Consider the following 23,242-nt stretch of genomic DNA (forward strand, 5'->3'; position numbering starts at 1 on the left):
GGTATATCAAGAGGTAGGGGAGCAAAGAGGAAAGAGCAAGTGATAATAAGTAGGCTGAGAATTGGGCATAGTAATCTTAACAGCACACTTTTAATTACAGGAAAACATCCTACAGGAATGTGTGAACAATGTCAGGAGGCTGAAACAGCAGAACATATTCTTATAACATGCAGGAAATTTACTCAGGAAAGACAAGAAATGATAACACAGTTAAAAAAATAGGACGGGTAGATAATACAGTAAAAAGTTTATTGGAGTATGGAGAAAGTGTGGAGGGTAGGAAATGGATATTTGGTTTCCTGAGGGCGACTGGATTAGATAGGCGGATTTAGTATGAATGGAAGCAAAGGGTAAATAAAAACTGAAGGTGGCAGTAATGCAACTCAATGGACGCCAGCTGCCGTAAAAAACCCAAAGAAGAAGAAGGAATTCCTCTGCACACATGTGATCCGTTAGACACCGTTATTTACAAAGTCATCTGCAGTTTGCCTTTTATACAGCATTAATTACACAGCATACAATAAACTGAAAGTTGCCTCGTATACAGCGTTTTTTCCACATTCATGAGGTCTGTTACATGCATCATTATTCACATAGTTGCAATTGCATTTTACACCACATTTATTTATACAATAAAACACAGAAATTATCTTGTTTTTTATTCAGTGCTTTTCACCTGGAAGCTGCCCGGTAATGTCTGTAACCACGGTGTCTCAGGAATTAAAAATAAAAATATAGAAACACCCTAGACACAATCTTTTTCTAGCACATTACTTGCTTCTCATACAGGAATTGCAATCACACAATATGCAGGCCAAGTTTTCAGATGCGTCTGCTCTCTTTTCACCACTTATTATTTTTCTAAATTATTTAAAAATTACTTCCAATATTTTCTGGTTTGTGTAGGAGGACTTCACAGAACTGAACAGAACAGAACCTTTTAATGGGGTCGGTCACAGCTCTCCACAGACCAGTCACAACACTAATGCAGGATTTAACATAGGCTCTGCTTACCTTTTCTGTACTGTGGCCAGTGTGATTGCTGTCTGCAAGGGTGGTGATCTGACTCCCTGTTCCAGGATGGCCCCAACTTTGTCTTCTTGTGGCTTGGTTCGCCAATTATGTGGAAGGTTTTATATAGTCAATATACTTAATAAACTTTAGTCAACTTTAGTCAGGCAACGTGTAGTCTTTATTGCAAACATCACAGAGTACACAACATAGCTGAGCTTATCTTAAGACACGACTGAATTATTAAACATAATACATAAAATTTTATATGGAACCTCCCTATGTGTATGTGTGTGTTCCAGCCTATCCCCCTTATATAACCATCCCATTTCTCCCAATATGATTTGTATGTTTGTGTATTTCTTCGTGTTTTCCAGTATTGGTGTTATCTGGGGTCATTAACCAGTTTTTTTTATGAACTCATTTGTTCCGGTTTTCCCAGCAACTAGTGACAGTTTAATTAAGTGTCTTGTTATTGTCACCTTTGCCCTTCCTGAAGTGTCTGCAAGGATACAGTCACGTACACTCGCTTAGCCATTAAGTTTGCCAGGAACAGTAGCGTAAGGTAACAACTGGCCCCAGTGCAGGCTGTTATGATAGGCCCTTGAGCTCAGGACATGAGGGGTCAGCTGTCAGTGGGGGTTCTGGGTCTTGTTGATTGGCTAGCTGCAGACAGGAAGAAATTGTTCATGCTGCGTGAGGTTTTGGTCCTGATGGACCACAGCCTCCGGCCGGAGGGGAGTGTCTATTTCCCAACACGGACACCATTATCAAGAAGGTCCAGCAGAGGACGAGCCAGCACAGGAAGCTCAACCTGCCTAAGGACCTGCTGACCCACTTCTACACAGCCATCATTCAGTCTGTTCTCTGCACCTCCATCACTGTCTGGTTTGGATCTGCCACCAAAAAGGACAGGAACAGACTACAACGGACAGTCAGGACTGCAGAAAAAATAATCTGTGCCAACCTGCCCTCCATTCAGGACTTATACATTTCCAGAGTCAGGAAACGTCACTGCAGATCCATCTCACCCCGGACACAACCTGTTCCAGCCTCTCCCCTCTGGTAGGCGCTACAGAGCACTGTACGGCAAAACTAACAGACTTAGGAACAGTTTCTTCCCACAAGCCATCAGTCTGATTTCTGACTCAGTGTCAGGAACAATTCTAATAACCCAGTAACTCTGCCTCTAATCAGCCACCTATTTACTGGCTAACACTTCTCTATTTCAGTGCTGTTGTAATGTTATATTGTCATATTGTAGATACTGTGTACCAAATCCACCTACCTCAAGTCATTACTCCTGCACAAAATACTTACTTATTTATTCCAGCATCCCTAGCAGTCTGCTCACTGCACTATTTGTCAATGTCTATATTATTTTTGTTCATAGTGTGTATATTTGTGTTGTCTACACTGAAGTCAGATTTTTTTACTGCGATTTTGTATTTTTGTATTAGTTAGCACATCTTGAGCAATGTACAATCCATAATCAAATTCCTCGTATGTGTACACATACCTGGCAATAAAGCTGATACTGTTTCTAATTAATTTTGATGGTTCTCACACCAACTTCCTCTCCGGCCAATTAGCAACACTGTTTTAATGGCTGGGTGTGTGTCATTGTACAATGTGAGGTATGTGTGTGTGTGTTCTTTACAAAAATGTGAAGGCTGCAGCCTGAGAGCAACAGGCTGAGCGAGAGCACTGAACCTCATCTATCACTTAACACCTCAAACATTATTCTAATAAACATGTTATACATTACCCTAGTATTTAGTAATTATCAAGCTAGGAATTTGGAATATTCAAACGTCATGGCTAAATGCTATATAAAATGTATTCAACACTCCGACCATCCACGCTCTTTATTGGAGATTCAATCATGAGAAATGTTAAGAAAACAAAAAAGCTTTCCAGGCACAAAGGTGACCGATATTATGGAAAAGATTTCCAACATCCTGGCTGATTGCCCTCTCGCCCTCTCCCAGGATGTTGTCTTTCATATTGTAATGGCATCCCCAGAAAAAATTAGCTGCTTTCACACAGAGATCCCGCAATAAACGTGAACCGTGTGTGCTTTCACATGGCGATCTGACTTTCCCAGGTTAGACCGAAAAAAAAAAAAAAAGACTGTGACTTGTAACACAACAGTGTTGATACGTAAACCTGTTCCGGTTTTGGCTCGCGCTCTGTGCAGATGTGGTGGGACTCTGTGCTTGGCTGGCTCCCTGTGGGTCCCTGTGTGTGGGTCCTGTGTGTGGTTCCAGGCGGGTTGGAGGGAGCGGGCATGGCGGAGGGGAAGGCAGGGGAGGATGCTTGCGGTGGGTTTCTGTCTGGTGGTGAGCGTGCGATGTGGGTAGCGGGGTGATGTTGGTTGGCATGCACCTTAGTTACCACTGACCTTGTCTTTAATCCACCATACAACACTTCACAATCCAATCCAAGCCTTTGGCTTTTGCTCATTTCTGGGGCAGGTGGTGTGTCCCTGGGCCTGGGGGACCATGATCTCCTCTCCTCGCCGGGGCCCTCTTCGGCAGGGGTGGGGCTCCCACTGCTTCTCCCTGCCGCCTCTCTCACAGTGGGGGCATTCATGAATCCCTTGGGCACATGAACGGTGTTGTTGGGGTGGGTTTTGGACCTCTTCCTTGGGGGTGGTTGACTGGGGAGGCTGTGCCCCTGTCCGGGGCCGGGACCGGCCTCAGGTTTACGGAGCTCGGGGGCTGCTGGCTCTGCCTGCACTCTGGGGGGGGATGCCCCCCGGCTGGGCTGGGGGACTGTAGGCCCTGGTTTTCCTGCGTTATCGCTCCCTGGCAGCGGGGAGCTCCCCGGTCCGGAGGGCTGCGATGGGATTGTGGGGCGTTGATGCGTTGTTTTTTTCTTTGCAGGGTCTCTGGGGGGGCTCCTGGGCGTTAGTTTGTGCATTGGAGTCCGAGGGAGGCATTTCCTGGTTGGCTTGGGAGGACTAGTTTGCGTCCCGTTGGCCTCAGATCCCTGTTTCTCTGTCAGCCAGTTGTTGGACTCCTCTGGAGACTGAGGAATAAAGTTATGCTTTGCTGCTAATGGACCAACAGAAACTGAATGGGATAATGAAGATAGAGGATTACCTCCAAATTCTTCGGGAAAAGCTTAACTCCTCAGCCAGAAGCATGGGTCTCAGATGCAAGTGGGTGCTTCTAAAGGACACAAACACACATCAAAAGTGGCAAAGGAATGGCTAACACAGGCTATAATTTACGTTTTAGAATGGACTTCGCAGGGTCCTGACTTTAACCCCATCGAGAACATCTGTGCTTTGCTGAAGAAACAAGTCCGAGTCAGAAAGCCAACAAATTCTGCTGATCTGCACCATATCCGTCAAAAATTCAACCAGAAGCTTGCCAAAACATTGTGGATGGCTACCATAAATGCCTAATGGAGGTGAAAATGGCCAAGGAAAATTTAACCATAAAGGCAGCGCAAACACTGCCCACCCCACACTCATTTGAACTTTCATTGCAGGTGACAGTCTCTCCGTCAATTAGTATATCTTTTTCAAATTAATTTCAATAGTGTAAGAAATATTACTGTTTTTTATAATTATGCTGAATGTGCCACCTTTTACATTTAGATGGCACAGGTACATCCGGGCACACCCATGGCTACAGGGCTGGTCTCAGCATCTTTCTAATCTCCTGTAAAACTAGATGTTTCCTGTTTTTTTAATAAGTAACTTAAGCCATTTAATCTGTCTCGGGTCATCTCTGTGTTGCTCTTTAGTGAGACTTGAATCACATTTGGTTATACATCCATTTCAACATTTCCCATTCTGTAATTATGTCTTCCCAAATTATATCACTTATGATTACAGACAGCATGCTTTTGGTCACTCCAGCGGTGTTTTGTTGCAGTTTTTTAGTTACACACTAACTCTGCGGCTGGATACATAAAACTGGCATGCAGTCACACGTGCACAAGCATGTTTTATGTATTTTACTAATACACACGGTGAACAGTTCTGTTAACACAAAGTGTGACTAGAAAACCAATTAGCTGCAATAAAAATACTGACTGACATACAATTAGGTACTTCTATACATGTGAGGACCATCACTGAGTAAAATAATTTCCTTGCCACTGTTACCTTAACGGTCAAAGCTACACTCCTAACCTCTGCCCTTAAATGAATTGTAACCCTCAACATAATACCAAGTCTAAACGCCCAGACAACCCCTTTCAAGTGAGAACCAACTTTTTTATGTATATCATCACTGATCATCATCATGATGCTTTTTGTGGGCATGTGTGACTGGGGAAAAATAAGCTCTTCACTAAAACACTCCAGATTGTTTTAGTGAAGAGCTTATTTTTCCTTTAGCCTTGCTAAAAAGCACATCAGACGCAGGTGTTAGGCAGTGGCATTTTAACTATACATATAAAACAACATTTCTAATTCCATTTTTTTGTTCTTCAGGATACCAGAAATTTTGATGTTGTTGTTGGTGATATTCCTACTGAAACTATTGTCTCCCTTTCAGAAACAGACAATATTTTTCTTATTGCTTTTTTTTAAAATTAAATCCTTATTGGACAAGATAAGGAATAAATGGCTTACAAACTGCCATGTAAGAAAGCTGGAGAATAAACTTTATTTAAAAAAAACATTGATATCATATTTCTGCAATCAAGAGATTTTACAGATATTTCATAAATAATTTTACAAAATGTCTCTATTAAGAAAGTGACTGGCTGCTATCTTTTGATTCCACTTACATCTCTGTATTTCTGAGTCGTAGTAACTGGAAGCCCTGACCACAGACCAGCACCCATCCTGTCTTTTCTCTCTCTCTTTTCTTGCTCTCACAGGACACCTTAAAACCTGTCTCAGCATTTACCTCACTCTCTGTCTCACCCACGATGTCAGTCTCTGTTTGATTTCTACTCTCACCAGCTGTCTCACCTCCCTTCTCATCCCTGGTCTTACAAACTGGGTCACCTGTCTCGCCCATGCCTTCAACAGGTTCTCCACCCTCGGCCTCATCAGCTCTTTCCTTATCCTTATTGGATGTCCCATCTGTCTTACCCTCTGCTGTCTTACACATCGTTCTTAATCCAGTCTCACTCCCTGTCCCTCTCCAAATTGCAATCTCCTGCCCCGACTTAAAACGTGTTTTCCTCTTTTTAGCTCCTTCCTCCTTGTTTATCATCTGCCCCTCCCACACTGCGAGACCTGCAGCATCAGCAATGTGGGAGCACAGCGCCCCAATCTGGCTGATACCGGTACTGCCAACTCTCCACAGGCAAACCCGCTGATCTGAAGAAGTGGAGACCACGAGGCCTGGGCTCAGGAGTTCCAGGGCGGTCAAAGGGGCAGCGTGAGCCAACGGGATGTGGGACTGGGAGTGAAGTTGAAGATGAAGCTGATTTGGGGTTTGGAACTGGGTTTGTAGAGAAATCTGGGGCTCAGAAATCTGAGAAAACCCTCTGCTGCCCCCAGTCTTCCCTTCTTCTGGGTACTGCACCCTAATTGTGGACACTGTCAGCTGCCCATCATCCCCTCCGCTAGCAACAGTTACCAGGCATCCGCCCTCTTGTTGTCCTAGTTTCTCTGTCCAAACAGCCAATGAGTTGATGCCACTCTGATGGGCGGGAATGTCGAGGCATGGGATTGGTGGAGTTGGAGCATTGCTCGAAGTACCAGCCGATAAGCAAGAAGCTTCAGTCAAATCCCACACTGCAATTTTGCCATCTGTTGCAGCACTGAACAGCAGCTTATACCTGAGAGAGACGTTAACACAAACATGTACATGTGATTGCTTTCCTCATAATTTCCCTAAACAAAAAGAGAGAGTAAATTACCTAAATAAACTAAATCTGGCTCTCAATACTGCATTCCTATATTTGATCTGCCAGTTATTACTCTTCTCTAAAACAGTGTGCTTTAAAATGATACAAATATGTTTAAAAGCATAATAAAAGTTCACATTCATTTCAGTTTCTGGAAATAAAAACATGGAACAAACACTGGCTCACCTTCTGCCTTTTCCATCCTCCAGGCTGCAGGAGGCAACACTGAGCACACAGCGCTGGTGATAAAATGTCTCCCACAACAAATCAATTTGACATTTAACGTCACTGACTGAGAACAATCTGAAACGGAACACACGGATTAGAGGAAATATCATCAGCCACATTCAAGCTGTATTTTGACAAGTGACAATGCATTTCAACATACATCCTCTGTTCTGTAACAACCACAGTTTTCAGTTACTAAAGCAAAGAGAGCATTAAAACAGTAGGAAGACATTCTGTTTTTATACTCCTTCTCAAAGACGGAGGTTTCAGATGTGTGGAAAAGTTTTCATTTTGTGATGGACACCTACCTGAGAGCTCCGTCGCTGCAGGCCAGAGCCAGAGGTCCCCCGTCGGTCTTCTCATCCACTACCGCTACAGACATGTACCTGAAAACACAAACACAACTGGTAAGGCTACTGGAGTAAAGAAAGGACATAGGAAGGAGGGAAAAAACATTTCAAAGTAGGTAGACATTAAGTATTCATAAAGAACAAGTCAGTCTCTTGGTTAATGAAATTCCCTTTACATATGTGCACAAACTGACTCAACTTCTTTAAGCATTATCAATTTCTGTTCATGCCTCCTATTAGGGCTGGGCGACACAGCCAAAAATGTTATCACGATAAAAACATTTCATATCATTCGATATCGATAAATATCAGGATAGATGTCAAATCAAGTTTAAAGGCTGATATTTGCTCCCGAGTGAAAACTGAAGAAACCAGATGGTTAATTATGTGGTTAAACTTTTCTTAATGACCAAAATGTGACAAAAACTCTTGATGCCAAACAGTGGATCACTTAGCAAATCTGAGGTTGAACGTTTAAAACTATTTTGATTAAATCTTTTTCAACAAATTTGATTAGTAAATCTTTTTTCAGTCCCTTTTCCTCAATAAAATAAATATTTTAATAAAAAAAGTAAGAGCTAATTTGTCCGTGATTCAAATGAATTAAACCAAATATTTATTGACGATATCTTGAACATTATATTGATATTGAAGAAAATTATATTGCAATAATTATCATTATTGTTTTATTGCCAAGCCCTACCGCCTACATTATAACGATTCACTTGCCTTGTTTCTGCGTCCATTTTCACCGTCTTGTGACGGTTCCGCCTCCTCTCCCACTGTTTGTCCAATCGATGACTGGCCACCTGGATCACCTGGCAGGAGGGAACCAGCCTCTGCCTGTCCCAGCCGATCAACAGCCGGTAACACTGTATTTGAGCTCGCCCACCAGCTGACACGAGCAGGGCAGAGAGAGCTGGGTTTTCACTCCCTCCCACTGGGTGTGTTACCGCTGTCACCGTTCGAACGCTCGAGATGTGGTCAGTAATAACTGCGAGAACTTCGATGCTGCCAGAGTTGGGATGTATTGCCAGGACAGTTAAGCTAGTGTCCTCTCCTCCTGTCACCACTATCTCCCAATGCCCTTTCTCTCTCTCCACATCCGTTACTTCGTCTTTGAGCCTATCCTTTCCCTCGATTTCGGTCAAATTTCCTGTACTCATTGTTTTAATCTCATAGCAAACTCCCCTTATCCTCCCCAGCCTGCATACACACGTGATCCCTCTCCCATGGACGCCCTCTCTCAGGCCCCATCCTCCATTCCTACCAGCCTTCCCAGCACAGCTTGGTGTCTCTCCAGGGGGCTGCAAAGCCAGGACGGCCCCCTGTTTGATGAAGACCAGAGTGCCATATCCGGGCCAAAACCCTTTGTGGGACGGCCAGAGACTCCAAGAGCGATGCCCCCCACCACAAGGCACTGCTAACAGCCTCTCGTGCCTTACAGGGTCCCAAACTACAAAGTGGACAGCATGAAAGCCAATGATGACAAACCTGGCTTCTCTTGCCTTGTTCTCTGTTTTTTTTTCTTCTCTAGAGCTCCCCTCCTCTTTGTCCTCCCCTGTAACCTCTATATTTTCTGTCAAATTGTGTGTCTTTGTCTTGTAGTGGTTCTTACATTCCTCTTCCAGCTCTTCCTCCTCTTCCACTGGAATTTCAGGTTCAAGAATCAAGACCCTCTCCAGCCACTCCATGCCCTTGCAGGCCCGCTGGATTCTGAGAACCTCCAGCTGAAGTCCTCCCTTGTTCGTTCCACTACTCTTTTCTTCAGGTTTTTCTGGCGGTGTTGGACGCACTCTGAAGATCCTCACACAGCCGTCCCTGCCGGTGCTGTAGAACAGTCCCTGGTATTCACACACTGAAGTTACACCCTGCTTTCCATGCACTCCAAACAGGCAGCTCAGTGGGTGCAGTGTTAGTTCACCCACTTCATTTCTTTCTCTCTCCTCCATCATTTCTCTTTTTCTGTCTTGACCTCTTCCATTTTCCTCAGCTTCAACACCTTCGTCATCGTTTTGTTTCTTGCTTGTCAGCAAGCCTTCGTCCATACTTTTGTGATCTCCCAACTTTGGCTCCCTTTTTTGTCCTTCTGGTAACAAAAGCAGAGACCCTCTCCTGTCCCCACACACCCACAACAGCCCCCATGGTGTGGAGTGGAGGGACACTGCAGCAGTCAGCCAGCGTTTGGCACAGGGGGGAAGGAGGAAAGGTGGAAGGGAATTTACACTGAGAGCCAAGGAACGGTTTTCATCTAATTTTACTTCTATACGCCAGCGATGGACAAGTCCTTCAGCGCCTGATGCTAGCAAATACAAGCTTTGTTTTGCCTTTTGCCAAATAAGACTATGGATCTTCCTTGATCCACCTGTGAGAAGAATCCCACACTGAGGATGAGAGATGGGGAAGACCTGTATGGACCCACTGAGGTTTCCGACAGCACACAAATTAACTTTGGCTGTTGAGTCTTTCACATTGACAGTTATTGTTTCCATCACACAATAACACTGAAACTCTGGTGTCCCTTGCCAGACCATCTCCCACTGACTTTTGCTGTACTGGTAAACTTTTCCTTGGTCAGTGCAAACCACAAACGTACTTTGACTCCAACTTGCATTTTCATCCCCTTCCCCAGCTATACAAACCACCTTAGGCGAGCCTGGACCAGGAAATTTCAGGTCACTTATCTTCTCTGTCACTGCATCCTCCACTCTCTCCTTCCTCTCCTCACTCCCTTCCACCCTCCACAACCTCACCCCTCCATCAGCACCCCCTGTAGCCACCCATCTCCCTTTATCTCCTGTTCCATCACTGACTGCAAGTGCACGAACCCCCCCTGCTCGGTGTCCCTTCAAAGTACGAACCACCTTGCCACCTCCAGCCCAGTCCCAGACTAAACAGGCCCCGTCTTCCCCAGCACTGAACACTGTCCCTGGGGAGAGATGCACTGAGAACACTCTAGCCTGGTGTCCATATAGAACCCTTAAACAAGCTGGGTTCAAGTCCCCACATTTTCCTCCAGGGCCCCCTAAAGCGCCAATACCCCACACCCTTACACTGCGGTCATCAGAGGCTGAAGCCAGCCATCCTTTCTCCTGGAGGTAAGAGATGCTGAAGATGACCCCGCTGTGGCCCAGCAGACGTCTCTCAACTGGAGCTTTCTGCTCAGAGTCGCTATTTTTGTCTCCTTCTCCTGGCTTCCAGAGAACCAGCTGGTTGAAAACAGTCCCTCCTACTATGACTGTATCTGCCCAGGAATCATGTACCAGAAGGAGGGCAGAGTACAGCAGACACCCCTCGAGACAGGAGCGCTGAACCAGGGCATTTCCTGTACTGACATCCAGGAGAAGAGCACTATTGTGGGCAACAGCCACACAGAGCAATGAGTGTTGGTCTCCAAAGAGCCAGCGGACATCCAGAGCCCAGTCCTGCAGCTTTATGAGGGGACCCATAATCTCCATACGCAGATGATCCCCATACCGGAACCTCACCAGCCTCACAGCCTTGCCTCCAAACACTGCTAGATCATAGAAGTTGGACTTAGAGGTTGAGCTCAGTTCTGGGGATTCGGGAAACAATTCTGTGAATTTATGAGAGTGAATAAATACAAAAATAACATATGTTAAAAATAACTAGAGGGCTGTCAGTGAGTTCAAACTCTTTACCATCCAACAGGGCTATCCGTACATCTCATTTCACTCAAATCAACTAGTCAATTTTTTATACATCCGGACAGAAGTGAAGAAATAAACCAACCTCTGTGAACACAAAAGAAGAAATTAGTGAAAACAAACATATTTGCGTGCTAACCATCTTTCTCCTCCCCATAGCTTCTTGTGGCAAAGCTCTCTGCTGTGACAGTCACCACACTTCTAGGTCTTATTCCATGGATTCTGTTGTGTTGGAGCACACTCTGTGAGACACAGGCTTTAGGGCGAGGCTGGAGACTGTACACCGTCAAGACTGGACCCTCACCTGCCAGGCAAGAGTAACAGAAAACTTAGTAGAGATGGGCAGATGGTACGAAGCTCCAAAGCATGTGAACCGCACTGTTTCTATACACTGCGTTGGAGCTTGTGTCCATGTGACTGATGAAGCTTCAAATGTCACTAGTGCTTCAGAAAACGATTCATTCAGTTTGACTAAACTCATTAAAATATTAGTAGGATAAGAAGAGAGGAGAAAAATGTAGATATATGGAGATGTACACCATAAATACATAACCTTTCCACCTAATACCAAGTAATAATGTAACAAAAGTAATACATTACATTGTGACTCATACAACATGTAAATATCAATCATGAAGTGACACTGGACCTACGCTACACCAAAACAGTCATTAATATTTCATGTCAGAAGAAATATTTAATATCTAGGCTGTTTAGACAATACATTTACCAATTATTTTACTGTAACATATTGCACAATAGTGTCTACATTTAACGCAGAACTTCTTACAGATTTAAATATAACACCCAGGCTTCTTGGATATGAGACTAAAAGTATTAACACCAAAAAGGTGTTGTAGTGCCTCAGCTGCTGTCAGTTTTACAAGCCACCAGATGCAACTTTTCTGGCATTGTTTGAAGCCCTGTAGCAACCTTAAAATATTTTTAGGCATAAATATAAAGAAAGCCCAAAAGCTTCATATCACTAGTGATCCTTTACAGTGTTCTGTCTTCTTCAAAATAAGCATCAACAGAAGAGACACACTCCCCATCACAAAACTGGATGCATATGACAAACCACATTTAAAGCATAAACTGTCCTACCCCTGCATTTATAGTAAGACAAAAATGTACAACCAATATGGCTGGGACAACCTGTGATGTTCACTCTAGAAATGTTACTTTTATATTGATTCCCAACACTGCTGTTGCCTACCTGTCAGAAGAAATGCATCCTGAAGGAACTCCAGAGCTGTGACTGGAGCTACCAGGGCTGCTGACTCCATCGCTTAATTAATTAACTTTCATTCAGGACACATTGTCATTGGTCCCTGAAAGATATAAAGTTACAACACACTTTTGAAAGATCGTTGGACCGGAGACTATGACAGGTATGGTGTGGTTGGCTGGCATTTTAAATATAAAAATGTTAATGAAGTCAGCGTTGACTCCAGTTACTATTAGGCTTTCGCTTAGCAAAACAAGCTAACAGCAGGAGCGCTTCTCGTGTTATTTGTATGTACATGTCATGAAAAGTAATCTTTCTAGGTCAATGTCAATGCCGCTACCTAGTTTACTTACTTACAAAAACACTCAACGCCACATACATGCGTTTCAAATCTGCTTTATAACATTGTTATTTGCATCCACGACCCGCAATACGGCAACCATGTGTTTCCGTCCTTTCAGTGCAACGGTTTAAACCAATCAGACCACACTGCTCGCTTCCTGAACATTGATTGGTGGAGAAAAAGCTTAGCCGTATTTGTATTGGAGAAAGCCACACACGTGACCGACTGCTGTTGAGTTGTGCTGCGTTTATTGAAAAAATAGGTTGGTTTGCATCAGTCAGGAATTTATTTTCAAATGACTGATAAGCTAGTTATTCTGTTTCTTGGTTCCTTTCGGTGACACTTATTTAGACAAATACATACACGTTTTTACTTTACTACAGTAGCAGATACAAATGTGCTGTTTCTGCACTTTATTTGTAGTGCTTTGAGTAACAGTGTTTTAGAAATATCATAACAAGTCATATAGCACATGTACAGTGTTGCATTATAGATATTTTCGAAATCTTTGTCAAACATACGTAGAGCAACTTCCATCAACGTGCATAGTAAATGTAACTCCAAATTGATCTTCGAGTAGACCGTGAACGCAACAGGAGGCAGTAGCAGGTTGCGCCTGGCCGTTGGGCAGCGGTCCAGCTATATTCACTGCTAACTATGCCTGGAAAATGTAAATTCCAAGACTCGTGGCTCTCAAAGGGAATTTACAAGGACTGGCTGGTTAAGGACGTTCAGGACATTCACTTCGCCCGTTGCAGGGCCTGCTGTAAATCAATCAAACTTCAGACCATGGGCGAGGCTGCTCTCACCAGCCACGCAGGGGGAGCTGGCCACAAAGCAGCGGTCCGCAAGCTAGTGGAAGGTAGCTTAGCTTCAATGTTCAAACGGGGACAGTTTAAGTAGCATGCTAAAAAATGTTCACAAGTGTTTGTGAGTGCATGTGATTCAATGCCGTTGATAAACTGGTATAATTGTGAGATGTATTCTATCAGTCCTGTAACGTTAGGTGGTGGGTGTGTGCGTTTGGTTACAACAACAGTCCTGACGTGTGTGTGTGTTGAAAAATCAGTCCCAGGCTGATCCCAGGTCATCGACCGCAGTTTTTCCCTCTGGACATGTTTTTTAAATGCCGTGACGTGCTATTAGTACATTAGAAACACAAGAGTAGGAAACACGTCCTGCAGTGGAGATGAGGAGCTGAACTGGCCTTGAGCTAGCGTTCCTCTCAGGGTCGACAACTTAATATCAGGGTCATGAGCGGCAGTTTTGATGTTATTGTGACCCCGAATACCTTTGTATAACGTCATACTATAAATCTACCCACATATAGTGTTTTTTAACAGGATTTTATAAGAATTCTCCATGGATTATTAATTAATTTTAATATGTTTAGGTATATTAATGGTTCAAAGGTGTAAAACCCTTAAAAGTCACCAAAAAGCATGAGAGCCATCCGTTAATTTGTATCTTAATATAAATAATCAGAATCCTCATTAAATCTTTATTGCAAAAAGACAAATAAAGTGTACATGGGACATAAAGAAGTATACAGAACTTTGATTCATGCCAAATTATGAATTGCCTATACATATTTTGCAAACATGTAATTTAATAGGTTTCTAGCGGTTAGTTTGCTGTCCATGTGGAGTAAACTACATGTCTGTGTGTAGTTTGCACACACTAAAGTCGGAAGAACAACTTCACAACCTGGAAAAGGGACCATCCGAGAACCATGCAAATGCACCGTGAGCCGCTGGCTGCCATTCGCAACCCTCATCATTAGATGCCACAAAAACTTATGCACTGAACCTTTAAAGCCAGACGCCCTCCCTGGGAGCTGACTATAAAAGAAGTTGACGTAGCCGCGTGACGTCACCCACTGGTTTGTGGACTACTGTTTTTGTTTGGCATTTTGGCCATTGCCATCTTGGCTTTTTGGAACCGGAAATGACCATATATAGACAAGGGGGAGGAGCTAGCTAGCTTAGTAAGCAAGGTGTATCCATAATTCACGTTACTGATACTAATTAAGATGCTAATTTTGGCAAGTGAAAAACGGGCTTAAAACTAAATTTTCTAACTGGTACTGGAAAAAATGAAGAGCTGACTCCTTACAGTGTCTATTGGTAGAACCAACCACTGAATTAATTTTCATAAATTGAAAACACTCCAGAAGGGTCAAAGTTCTTAGACAAAAACACTTTCAAGACCCAAGAGCAAGTTCATGGCTACCTAAATGTACACAGTGCAGTGGATACGATTTATCTCTATCCTCATTCACAGTTCACCATTATTGTAATTTGTCAGTCACAAGCCACGACCTAAAGCATACCCTGCTTTATAGTCTATTTCTTCTAAATTGGATCATAATTTACGGAATGAACATCATGGTGTATTGAAGAAGACTTGGAACTAGTGATTGATTGACCATAAACTTTTTAGGAAAGTGTTTACGGAGGTAATAAATCAAGTGAGAAGTAGAATCATTTTGTCATAGACTTCATTGGACTTCTTTTTGCAGTCACTTGTGTCGCCCCCTGCTGGCCACAACAAAGAATGCATGTGTAAGGAACTTCAGCATAGCTTTCACTTTTCATGCCCAGAGGTTGGCAATTCGGGGCTAAAAAATTAAGCCAACCCGAAATGCCAAACTACAGTTACTCGAATGGCCGCTTGAGACTGACTCCAAAAGCAAGTCAATCCCCATGGCCTGGTACAAAAAAAAATATTTTAAAGACCTTCTCGCTTGATTATCCTGCTGCACCAAAGTATGTTCAGTTTGTCAGTCTGTAAACAGATTGAAAAATCCCTAAATTTAATGTTTACATATTAAAGTGTATGATTTCTAACTACTCAATAGTGCCATTACAGAACTTAACCAGAAACTACCTTACTGACACTAAATTTGAGTCTGATTTTGTGGACTTTTTCAATATTTAGGTAAGGATTTACAGCCCAGAATAGATTATTGTCTGTCTATTGGCAATCATGCTACATTACTCATAAAGTCTGAACGGTATTATTGGTGGTATGTTGGTGTTGAGTGGGCTGGAAACACTGTTCAGTCAGAAATGTAATTTCCACTGTGTTAGTCCATACTAGTATGGACACTTGCATGTGTATGAGTGCTGTACCTGCTTCCACCAGAGGGAGGCGTTCTCTGCTTATTTTCCTGAAACACATTTACCTGCTGCCCCCTTGACTGTCTCCCTGTCCTTTTTTTCTTATCAGCAGACAATTTGATGATGATAAATGCTGCTGAGGAAATGAATGGCAGCACAAATCGGGTAAATATTCAAGTGGTTTACATTTATTTTAGAGACACAATTTCACAAGATCGTAATTTAAACCAAAGAACAACATTAAGGTAAACCAGGAGCAGCTCATGTTAATGGACAGCAGATGATTCATAAACTAACATTCATGCTAGAAATCAGTGTAATCACTTAAAACATTTTGTTGTCTTTGTCTCAGGCTGAGGACAGCAAGGAGAAAGCGGCCATCTGCCTCCAGCGTGACACCTTGGACAGAATAACAGGCAGTGATTGGTCAGATCTGCACCACAGTCCCACTACAAACTCCACCTCCCACAATGCCGAGCTACAGGATGTGACATTTCCCGCTGCCTTCTTCACATCACCAGGTACCCACAGATAAAGCTGTGCAAGCGGCCACAGTATGTGTTGCCTAGAGACCCGTGCTCATTCATCTGGCAAATGTTGGTGTCAGTGTGCACTTTTGTTTGAAAGAATATGTTTACATGAACTGTAACATTCCAGTATTTACCTGATTAGGACAATACTCTTAATAATGAAACAACACTGAATGATTACCTTTAGCTTGATAAGGTCATTGTTTAGTTTCAAATTTAACAATGTTTCAATCTTCATCAGATCCAATAGTATTTTTTTACATGTTTAAATAAATCTACTATTATATTAAAGCTAATTAGTATTGTTGGTCTTTTTGCTGACAGGGGTCTTAAATGTTAATAAACATTACAAGAAATGTTCATTGTCCTAATATTTATAGATTAAGAAATGAGTCCATACAAGTCGCCAGGGGTCACTGAATGGTGTGAGAGATGGATATGTCCAAAAAGGTTTCAGTAAATGGTTAACTTGTTTTAATTGGAACAACGTGTTTGGAAGGATTTAACTTGAAAGAGGTGGTATTATGCTCATTTTCAGGTTTACAATCTTATTTAGGGGTTGTACCAGAACAGGTTTACATGGTTTAATTTTCAAAAAACACCATATTTTTTGTCATACTGCACATTGCTGCAGCTCTTTTTTTCACTCTGTGTGTTGAACACAGCTATTGAGTGATGCATCTCGTCTCTAAATGATCTGTGTTTGGAGTTGCAATCAGTTCCAATCAGATATAGAGAAGGGCGGGCCAATGAAAAGCCGGTAAACACGGCTTTGGTTCAGCTGTACATGTTGCCGACTAGCTTGGCATCATAGACTGGAGCAAGAGTTTCAGAGTGGTGAGTTATTTGTAACAAAAATATCTTTCATCCATAAAGTTGTAACTGAGCTCTGTCTCCCCATCACAGTAACAACTTTATGTCCACTGACTGCCTGGAGGGTAGCTAGTGTCTGGAAGGGAGAGGAGAGGTGTGCCGCAATTCACTGTTTTTCCACTGGTGTTTTTGAGGGTGTCGGACTAGCCGCATGGCGAGCATTATATGATGCGCATTTTGCTTTCATCCCTGTGACATCACTGGACTACAAACGAGCTGTTTTCAGGCAGTTCAGTGTTTTAAAAAAACACAGTTTTGTGTTTTCAGTTAAATCTTGTTACATGCTTGCTTTCTCTTTTGTCCAGTGTTTTCTGTGGGAGATGGGAACTCCCTTTGGGCTAGACTTTGGGCTTTTTCACTTTGCAAACCTATTACATGCACAAAAAAGCATAATACCACCTCTTTAAAGCCAAAATTATTTCAACACACGGTGCTCTAAGTGCTAGTCCGCTAAAGAAAACCTGCAGGTGACAAAGCAGGAGGGATTTGATGATCCGCACCAAAATCTAAGATCACATTAAATTGGATGAAATGTTAAAAAAAAAAATGCACGACGTAAAAAAGCTATAGGACCAATGCACTCAGGGACACAAGGTTCACCTCGATGGCCTTTTGCAACTCTGACCTCGCAGGCACCTCCAGGCTCATCAGCCAGCGTCTCCACCCGTCAGGCGGTGAGACGGAGGATGCGGGCCGCCGCTCGACTCAGCACGACTGCGTAGACCTGTCGAGACTGGAGCACCAGCAGAGAACGGAAGCTCTGGAGCAGCAGCAGCAGATGAAGATCCTGGAATGGGAGAACAGGATGAAGGTGCTGGCTTGGGAGCAGGAGCTGGTGAGGGAGAAGAGGAGAGCAACCCGGCAGAAGGAGAAGGCCTTCAGGATGAAGAAGGCTTACTACAAAGCCAAGCTAAAGAGGATGGGCGAGGACGTGCCGCCATCTTCCTCCAGCAGCGGCGATGAAGAGGAGAAAACGTCTGATCCCACAGGATGAACCGTAATAGTTTAGTGCTTGTATCATTCTTATGTTCTTTTGTCGGTATGCCATGGAACTGATACTATGTTTTTTTTTTTTTTTTTTTTTTTACATTTATTTGTACTTCAATGAAAAAGGAAGATTCTTTGTTGCTTTAAATCAGCATTTCTTACGCAAGGAGGGAAAACTTATTTTCCTGCTAAATAAGTAAGGCCTTTTTGGTTCGTTTGGTAGAAAATGACATCCTACTGAATTACAAGTTCTGTTACTTAAAAGCAGAAGTCTGAGACAATATGCCATATGGTCAAAACGACTATCAACTGCAATGTGACGCCCATCTTCTCTGTTCAAGAAAGTTTTCTCAAAGATATTCAACATAAACTAAACTAGTTGAATTCAACCCAAGTGAAAGATATGGTACTAATAGACCCATAAAAGTAAATGGAAATGCTATGAAACATGAATGTTTTGCCCACCATGTTGAAAAGCCTCTGGGTTACTGTGTAAAAGGGTTGGGATCAAAATCACAGTGATCTTGTGTCTTATCCGTCATTTTAATCACAATGTGGCTTCAGTGATCAAAATGATACGTAATTCATTGATGTTTAAGGTAGTTCCTGTAAAGGTCAAAGCCTGTTCTCGGGAGAATGTTCTTTAAAGAATGTGCTGCGATTACATCTGATCACTACAGATGTAGAAATGAAATGACATCTCTAAACGGACAATCGTTTTACATGATTTTACCTGCATAGCTTTTTTTTGCGGTGCATGTTAATATGAGTATGTATGCTTAAACATTTTTCTTTGCTTTGTAAATAAATATTGCATTTGATACAAAGTTGGGGTTGACTACTGACCTGAAAAAACCTGAATAAATCAGTGGAGAAACGCACTACATGACCAATAGTACAGTATTTGGATACCTTAACATTAAGGGATATCTGAACACATCATTTTGAAACACCATGCACTTTACCACACAACTATAAACAGCAGAGATTTGCTCCCATTCAGGTGCGAGAGATAAGAAGACGACCGCTGATTATGGGTGATCAGGCCAAAGGTGTTGGATGGGGTTGAGGTCAGAGCTCTCTGCAAGTTCTTCCACTGGAAAAACCTTTTCTTTATAGGCTTTGCAAAAGTCCGGGCAATGAGCTGACAGTAGTTTTTCTGTTATTTAGCAGATTTTTTCTTAGAGTTTGGAAATCGAGGTGGCAGCTGAACATGTTTGACATCTCTGAATGTGGCAGGATACTTCGAGTCAAAGCAAGTGAGAGAGAGAGCGTTCCAGAAAACCGTGTCCCTCTGTCAGGATGTTCCCCCTGCTCAGATTTTCGCACCTGAAAATGTCTGTTCTCATGAATATCAAAACAGCAAACCTCACTCTGTCACTCACACACACAATAAATATAAACACAGGCGTGTAGGAATAAGTCATTTTTTAATGTCCAACATTTCTCTTGTTTCCGTGGTAACAGAGGAACAGCTGTTTCCATGCCGCCATCCCTTTGCCAACGGCGGGATAGAAGGCATCATATAATGAACACACAAATCTAACAAAGACAATCTCCCATCCCGCCTCCAATCCCTCTTTTCAATTTTCAGAGCACATGACAACGTTTTAGTCTCAACTCAGTGTTTTTGTCTCCCCCTAAGTGTGTGACTTCTATTGGTCTGAATCACATTAACCTGAAGCTAGAGTTTTCATTTCAGCGTTACTGACGGCTGACTGTGTGTAAAAGCAGATACATAATGATCTGAACAGTAGAACAGGGAGGGAAAAAAAGTTTGATTAGGGACATACCTGCACTATTTACAGCCAGTATGCAAATTTTAGTTTGGATATGTTTAGATATGTTGACATTCTCTAATGGAGAGGATAAATGCATGTATATAGGATTTTACATCCATGATTGGATAAAGAAACTAATTTAATGCTGAAAGCTAAATGTCCCGCATCTATCTGTGAATTTGTTGCAGTGAGAGATCATAAGAAACATTACATGTGTGAAAAAAAAGGGAACACTTGGACAAAAGAACTCACACATACTTCTTTAACAACAGTCTTTCATACAAAATGGCAACATAAATAATCAATACAATGTCAATAAATTATCGATAAATAAAATAAATCTCATGTCTGTACAAGTTAAAGGTACTGTCAGTTGGAGATAAACAAATCTATGAAGACAAAGTAAGTAAATGGAGCGAATGAATGAGAAGGAATCAAATTCAGGAGCAAAAATTTTTTTTTTCTTGGCAATACTACTGTCAAAACTAGCTTCAGTTGTCACATCCCAGGGACTTGGCAATGACAGAGTAGCAGTCAGAGCAGGGAGATATGCATTTGCAAGGTGTGTGAGATGTGCGTTTGTGTTTATATCCACTATTCACTTGCATCTGTCTTTCTCGGTCTTTGTCTTCCTCAGCAATGAGTAACATCTACGCCCTCCTCCTTGCAGTTACACTTTTGCGCATAGTCATGGATTCTGACCCAGTTTGCGTTCCTTCCAACCTTGTCTGTTTTTTTACCTCGTGATTTATTCTGACACTCATAGTGCTGTATTTTAGCCTTCCTGTTTTGCTATCCACTTCCTCTCTTGCTGTGTTAGCGTTGTAATACTTCAGTTTGTATGACCCACTACATGTTTTTCATTACAAAAAAACATTTAGGTTATTGACAATCCCTTAATCCCTCTGAAGGCTAGTGGAGACTGCCTGTCTGTCTCCATTGCTTACAAATGCCTGCATGTTGTTACCTTAAGGCTGAACTCAGCGCTCGCTCCAACAGCTGTGAGAGAGGAGCAGCTGCTGATGGACCTGCATCTCAAAACCACTTAGAGGCTTTTAGTGCTGGCACAACTGACATCTCTCCTCAGCAAACTTGTACAGCGCTGCAGAAGCTACGCTGTGCCTTTCAAGAGACCTCACCTTTGTGCATTAGTCTAACTATGAGAAGACATCTGTATAAATGTGTTCTGATGGGAGCTCATAAGCAAAGTCAGAACTATGCAGATTTAGAGCTAGTGCCTCTGTTCTGTTAGATTTTGTCATATATAAAAGGACAAGCTGAAGTCATTTCATCTGCATTCAACCAAGCAAGTAAAAACTTCTGTCATGGGATTCATGTGCTACAGACATGAGCTAAAATATTCAGGTAGATACTTGCTGGGTATGTACTGCAGGTCTGCTTTCAGGTCTCCAAACAAATATCTGAGCACACTAAGATGTGACTCATAATGCGTTCCCTCTGATCCGCTCTCCTACATGCCAAATCAAATCCACTTGCTTATACAGTATGCAGCCAACTAAAATATCAACCAGTGTTAGCTTATCTAGTAGCACAGACATAGGGCCTCATTAGGGCCACAATTTTTCACTTTAGGCTTGTTTCCATGGCCCACAATTTTCTTTTTTTTTTTTTTTTTAAATGAAGACTGAAACAAAACTGTGAATCTTCAGCATTCACATCCTGCACAAGTCATTTTCATTACAGAGCTTGGATTTGAAGCAGTTGTCCCTTTGGCTTGGATTTGCACAGCACTTCTGCATGAGAAGCTTTTATAAATGAGTCTCCTGGATGCTGCCAGAGAGATTCGGCTGCTCCTGTGGCATCTCCTGAGGCAGGCCGAGTTGTGATGCATTGAAGTGCAAGATACCTTGAGGGGGTTTAAATGATTGTTAAATGATACAGCCTCATACAGAGAGGCAGACAGATATCTACCTTCACCCACCAGGTCTCTGGAACACTAAAGATATGGTCTTGTAATATCAATCGACTGATATGGTCTGGATCAGACAGCACCAGGCACAAAGATACACAGACAGACGACAAGGTCACATTCATTTACAGCGGATCACAAAACAGCACAATCTCCTGAAAGAGCTGAAACTTTGACACTTGTGACTGAGCTTTAATAGCTGAACTCTGAACCTTCTTTTAGGTGTTTAGCTTAACGTTGGCCATCTTTCTCTGCACATTCATCTTGTTCCATCAAATCTCTTCTTTGTAATACTCCCTTCCTCTATTTACAATCACTTCTCGCTACTTTGATATTTTCCCTTCAACCACATCTTCAACCATAATCTCATCAGATACTATTGCCGGACCCCTGTCACTATACACAAAGTTGATGGGTGGGAGGAAAAGGTTTCTGAGGAAAATTGGTTTCAGGGAGACATTTTGGGATAGTTTTTTCTTTGTAAGGGAAAATCTCTCCCTCAGCAACAAACAAGACTGCATTCGCACCAACCTCACACAGACACTATCTTTAAAAAAAAAAAAAAAAGAAACATCACAAGAGATTTCTTCTTCATCTTCAATGAAAAAGATACAAAATGTATAAAAATGTTATTTACAGTCTCTTCTTTTTTTTTTTTTTTAGACAGATCTTGTATGGATCAATCTGATCTGATCTGTTTGAAATCTGAGGAGTTTGTGTTTGACTTTAACAGTTTTTAGGTAGTAGAGGTGATTTGACTCATTGTCCAAAGAAACGTCATCGATCACTGAAGGCGGTGGGACTCAAAAAACCTTTATACAGTACAAACCACCCACAAACATCCTCTTTTGTCCTCAGTGGACACTCTCTCTGTCTTAATTTCTTTCCAACTCTGTGTCTTCTCTGTCCCACGTTTGTTTCTAGTCCTCCAATGTCCCGGGGTGTGTCAGTGGTTAAGGGCCATCCATGACCTTCAAACTTGTCCCTGGTGTTCCAAGCACTGTCACAATGCATAAAGGGATATTAAGGCTGTCATCAAGACTGCCCTTCACTTCTGTTGGCTCTGAGGTGAAGGAAAGAAAAATGTGTCATCAATATGTTTAAACTTCTCTGTAGTGATAATATAAATACATGAGCAAAATGGAAACGAGCTGTTAAGAGGCAGAAGGACAAAGAGAGAGGCAGGAGACAGAGCTGGAAAACAGAACAAAACAGACTAAGTCATGAGGGATGAGAAGATGAAGAAGCTGAAAAGTATTAGATCTGAGGGAGCTGGGTAAGGCTGAGGTAAAAAGGACGATGAATTTGAGACACAGCTGAAGATGTTGAATAAAAAAGGGACAGAAGAGAGGGATAGTCGAGGCA

At 42.4% G+C, this 23,242-nt stretch overlaps 4 protein-coding genes across 6 annotated transcripts in view; 1 reads left to right on the plus strand and 3 right to left on the minus strand.

Annotated features, from left to right (window-relative positions):
- Positions 1-2,864: 2,864 nt before the first annotated feature.
- LOC119905966 (leucine-rich repeat extensin-like protein 5) lies at positions 2,865-5,482 on the minus strand. Its single transcript, XM_038723408.1, has 2 exons — positions 4,119-5,482; positions 2,865-4,044 (listed from the first exon to the last, which is right to left on the minus strand). Exon 2 carries the CDS (start codon positions 3,934-3,936, stop codon positions 3,094-3,096), a length of 843 nt encoding a protein of 280 aa, XP_038579336.1. The 5' UTR covers positions 3,937-4,044; positions 4,119-5,482; the 3' UTR covers positions 2,865-3,093.
- A 134-nt stretch (positions 5,483-5,616) lies between these two features.
- Positions 5,617-12,785, minus strand: wdr6 (WD repeat domain 6). Of its 3 annotated transcripts, none has more exons than XM_038723405.1 (7): positions 12,669-12,785; positions 12,300-12,414; positions 11,223-11,387; positions 8,145-10,992; positions 7,374-7,451; positions 7,024-7,140; positions 5,617-6,768 (listed from the first exon to the last, which is right to left on the minus strand). In XM_038723405.1, the coding sequence occupies exons 2-7, from the start codon at positions 12,367-12,369 to the stop codon at positions 5,760-5,762; spliced, it is 4,287 nt and encodes a 1,428-aa protein (XP_038579333.1). In that variant the 5' UTR covers positions 12,370-12,414; positions 12,669-12,785; the 3' UTR covers positions 5,617-5,759. The 3 variants fall into 3 exon arrangements, with proteins under 3 accessions (XP_038579333.1, XP_038579334.1, XP_038579335.1); XM_038723406.1 differs by having other exon boundaries at positions 12,665-12,785; XM_038723407.1 differs by having other exon boundaries at positions 12,691-12,781.
- Positions 12,786-13,139: 354 nt separating this feature from the next.
- On the plus strand, positions 13,140-18,993 carry LOC119906108. Its single transcript, XM_038723630.1, has 4 exons — positions 13,140-13,516; positions 15,886-15,941; positions 16,129-16,297; positions 17,812-18,993. Exons 1-4 carry the CDS (start codon positions 13,312-13,314, stop codon positions 18,171-18,173), a joined length of 792 nt encoding a protein of 263 aa, XP_038579558.1. The 5' UTR covers positions 13,140-13,311; the 3' UTR covers positions 18,174-18,993.
- A 586-nt stretch (positions 18,994-19,579) lies between these two features.
- The window catches only part of celsr3 (cadherin, EGF LAG seven-pass G-type receptor 3), a 123,977-nt gene continuing 120,314 nt past the window's right edge, over positions 19,580-23,242 (minus strand). Inside the window, 1 exon segment of the mRNA XM_038723767.1 lies at positions 19,580-22,940. Within this exon segment, the coding sequence (XP_038579695.1) occupies positions 22,913-22,940 (28 nt within the window). The 3' untranslated portion in view covers positions 19,580-22,912.

This window comes from Micropterus salmoides, unplaced genomic scaffold (genome assembly GCF_014851395.1).
Source record: "Micropterus salmoides isolate LMB-PRFRI ecotype aquatic unplaced genomic scaffold, ASM1485139v1 Ms_hic_scaffold_16, whole genome shotgun sequence".
Taxonomy (NCBI): domain Eukaryota; kingdom Metazoa; phylum Chordata; class Actinopteri; order Centrarchiformes; family Centrarchidae; genus Micropterus; species Micropterus salmoides.